The sequence below is a fragment of the Nannobrachium achirus genome (assembly GCF_963921795.1).
Source record: "Nannobrachium achirus genome assembly, chromosome: 2".
NCBI classification, from domain to species: domain Eukaryota; kingdom Metazoa; phylum Chordata; class Actinopteri; order Myctophiformes; family Myctophidae; genus Nannobrachium; species Nannobrachium achirus.
This window is the reverse complement of record NC_137811.1, coordinates 71,010,787-71,014,702: the sequence shown is the minus strand read 5'-3', so window position 1 is coordinate 71,014,702 and position 3,916 is coordinate 71,010,787. Positions and strand designations below refer to the sequence as shown.

The 3,916-nt window shown below is 50.2% G+C and overlaps 1 protein-coding gene across 1 annotated transcript; it reads right to left on the bottom strand.

The window, feature by feature from the left end:
• Window positions 1-485: 485 nt before the first annotated feature.
• On the bottom strand, window positions 486-1,478 carry LOC308300231 (beta-1,3-galactosyltransferase 2-like; the record flags this gene model as incomplete). Its single annotated transcript, XM_080744041.1, has 1 exon — window positions 486-1,478. The coding sequence occupies one exon, from the start codon at window positions 1,476-1,478 to the stop codon at window positions 486-488; it is 993 nt and encodes a 330-aa protein (XP_080600167.1).
• Between the last annotated feature and the right edge of the window lie 2,438 nt (window positions 1,479-3,916).

Below are 3,916 nucleotides of genomic sequence, written 5' to 3'. Positions count from 1 at the left end.
TCAGTGGAGGCATTATGTGCAGGGCCGGACTGGGACATAAAATTCGGCCCTGGCATCTTGGCCCAGATCGGCCCACCACAACTGGCGCTAACCGAACATAGAAGATCTAAGACAAGTCCACAACGTGTCGAGGCAGCGATGCGTTGAGGGCTTGTATCGGCTGTTAAATGTTTGGGTGGGAAATTGACGAATAAATAAGAACCAATGCTGGTCTCTCCTAGTCGCAAGGGTGGGGCCATCCAACCTTATTATAGGCTACAGTATGCAATGGTGGGTATCTGGCTGTACGCTTGGACACCGAACTGAACTGGTACTAAAACTGTCTCACTCCCCAAATGGAATATTGTGACGTCCGTCAGATTACCTAAACCTCAACTTGTGCCTTCAAGCCACAGGTTGACCTTTCGGGAAGGGTCCAGTTCTCAGTGTTCTTGACGTCTGCAAGCTTTCTCTTCTTTGCGATTTCCTGCTATAGGGGCTTTACATTAATATGCAGGGACATGAGCAACCTGAGGCCAAATCTCCAGCAGGCGCCCGGGACTAAACTCATGGGAGGTGACCAGTCGCCTGTACCTGCCGCTGGAGTAGGACACATGGTAGCCGTTAAACACAGAGTTGCCGGGTGGCGATGTGGGCCCGATCCCCAGGCTGGCCACGCACATCCCGACGTAAACGTCCTCCAGATACAGGCGGCGAACGCTCAGAGAGGCCCTGTAGATCCTCGCCGCCAAGCCTCCGGAGATCACGTAACCTGATCCGGCGCAGAAGGCTGGGTATTTCTCGCTCGGGTACGTCTCTCTGGACACGTACCACTTGTTGGTTCTGTGTCGGTGTGGCCCTGCTTGGTTCCAGTGGACATAGCCTGTGTAGTAGTTGTCCTTGGGCTTCAGTTCAGGTCTGAGCACGTTGTGGATGAGGTAGTGGGTGTTGACGAACATGTCACTGTCGGTCTTCATGACATAGGCGGCCCGTGGGCAATGCGTGGCCACCCACTGCATCCCCATCAGGGTCTTGAGGGTCAGGTTGTGGTAGGTATCCACAAAGTCCTGCTGAATGATATCGTGGTGCCTCAGGCTCTCGGAGGCCAAGGCGCGCTGCTGCAGGCGTCCCAGCTCGCCCTCCTTCACCCCCAGCAGGAACAGGCGGACGACTCCCAGCCCCGGAGCCAGGTTATCGTCGCCCCACGTCCGTCGTATGGCGTCCCGTGCCTCCACTTCATGAGCCTGGGTGGCGATCAGCAGCACCAGGAACGGCGGCGCCTTCCCCTCCGGGCACTTGCCAATCTCGTTGATCTTGTAGGCCGGGTACGGCTCCGAGGACGGCGTGCCACCACTGGAGCCTCCCTCTTCACTTGGGCTGGCAGCTCCCCAGGAGCGGGAGGAGTCACGGGATATGAGACGCGGGAGCAAGAGGAGGAGACACAGGAATGCAGCCATGTGCGCATAGCGGGGACGTCTCATCCCCTGCACGGCGTACATGAATACGGCAGCCGCCACGGAGTGCAGTCACGTTGGGGAGATTGTCTGCCCCTCCGCCGTTCAATTCAATTCAATTCAATTCAATTCAATTCAATTCAAAGGGTTCGTTTCAGGCACCCCTAACCGCAGTAATAGATCTGAATAAGATTACAATATAGAATTCTGTAGAATTAAGTAACATCAATCTGGGACTGTGGGTCTTTATACTCTCACAGGGGGTATCATCATACTTGATGATGTCACTATGAGACCATATTAGGGCTGCGGCGGCTACATTGATTATTTCCGTATGGAGAATCGGCACAGCAGGAGCGGTTTTGCAGTCGCTAAATCACACAGTTGTGGAGAAAAAAATAGTTGTGCCGGAAGGCAATTAAAGCTCTCTGTTTGCCGAGCAATTTTCGTTCCTACTCTCACCTATGGTGGTCATGAAGTGTGGTTATGACCGAAAGTATCAGGTTGCGGGTACAAGCGGATGAAATGGGTTTCCTCAGACGGCTGGTATCTCCCTTAGAGATAGGGTGAGAAGTTCAGTCACCCGAGAGAGACTTGGAGTAGAACCGCTGCTCCTACACTTGGAAAGGAGTCAGCTTAGGTGGTTCGGGCATCTAGTACGGATGCCCTCCGAGCGCCTTCCTAGGAAGGTTCTCGATGCACGTCCCACTGGGACGAGAGCTTGTGGCAGACCAAAGACCAGATGGAAGGATTATATCTCCACACTGGCTTGGGAACGCCTCGGTATACTCCCTGAGGGAGTGGAGGGAGTTGCTCGGGATAAGGAACTCTGGAAATCTCAGTTGGAACTGTTAACCCTGTGACCCGATTCCGGATAAGCGGTTGATTGATATTATTACATCTTAATGCTACAGAGCAGAGCCAAATAAAATAGAAAAGGAGCCTGCTGTTAAAAAAACAACAACAACAACACAAGAGTTTGCACAGATCCTATTGGACAAATCAAATGGCGAAAGTAGGCACGATCTGAGACGTGTCGACGCGTTGATCGTTGTTAATATTTTGGGTTTTTGATGTTGGAACGTGCATAAATGCCTCGCTGGTCTGTTTTATATTCCACTATTCCTACCCCTGCTCCCCATTGCCCTGCTCCCCATGATTGATCGATCGATTGATTGATTGATTGACCATACAATGTTACATGAGTTAGGCTATATACACCATAGGATTTACACGCTCGTGATTGTGTCACTATGTGCGTTCGGTGTGCGTGCTCTATTAACGCATGAACTGGAGAGCAACACTTTCCGATAAGTGATGAACAGATTCGGAAAATCACACACACACACACACACACACACACACACACACACACACACACACACACACACACACACACACACACACACACATATACACACACACACATATATACACACACACACACACACATACACACACACACACACACACACACACACACACACACACACACACACACACACACACACACACACACACACACACACACACACACACACACACACACACACACACACACACACACACACACACACACACACACACACACACACACACACACACACACACACACACACACTGTGTGTGTGTGTGTGTGTGTGTCTCTCTCTCTCTCTCTCTCTCTCTTCTCTCTCTTTTTCTCTCTCTCTCTCTCTCTCAGTGTTGTTGAGAAACAACTCTGTGTCTGGCTACAGTGCTTGGATGCAAGTCTTATCTCTCAAACTGCCCACCACCCACCACCCACAACCAGGGGCGTAGCCAGGAATTACATTTTGGTAGGCGAAATGCCAGGCCTTTGCCAGATCATTTCTCAGTTGGTACGTTCGCCTACCGCTCCCTACGCCCCTGCCCACAACAGAAAGAAAGTTGGTAGAAAGATTTCGTTGTCCATGGTGTATTGTGTGCCGTGAACTATCCGTGCTGTGTCCAAAAATGTCATACGAGTGTGTGCTGCTCCTTGTAACTCTTCTATGCTACTGTGCAGTGTATTGTGCTTGGTTTGATATGCGCTGTAGTCGCTCATATGTCACACATGCGCAGTAGGGTGGCTGGGCCTAGCGAGAGGTGGCAAAAAAAGATATGCCTGTATAAATACTGTTGTTTTATATTAACTGTATGACATGTAAGCACATTCATGGTGGCAAATGTAGCCTAGCTGCTTGCCAGAGTTCTGAGCAGTACAGGTGGGGAGCTGGTAGGTTTACTGGTCTGCTGTGTAAGGGCGGTGGAACTCCATGGGCCCCTTCACCTATTACCTGATAGGGTTTGTGTGTGTGTGTGTGTGTGTTGAATGAGAGTTGTAAATTGTATTTTATATATTATAGTGATTATAAAGTTGATTACATCATGTTCTTGTTAAAATGTTTGTCTGTGTCGGACCCCAGGAAGACTAGCTTTTGTCATGGCAAAGGCTAATTGACAATAAACAATAAACCTAAAAC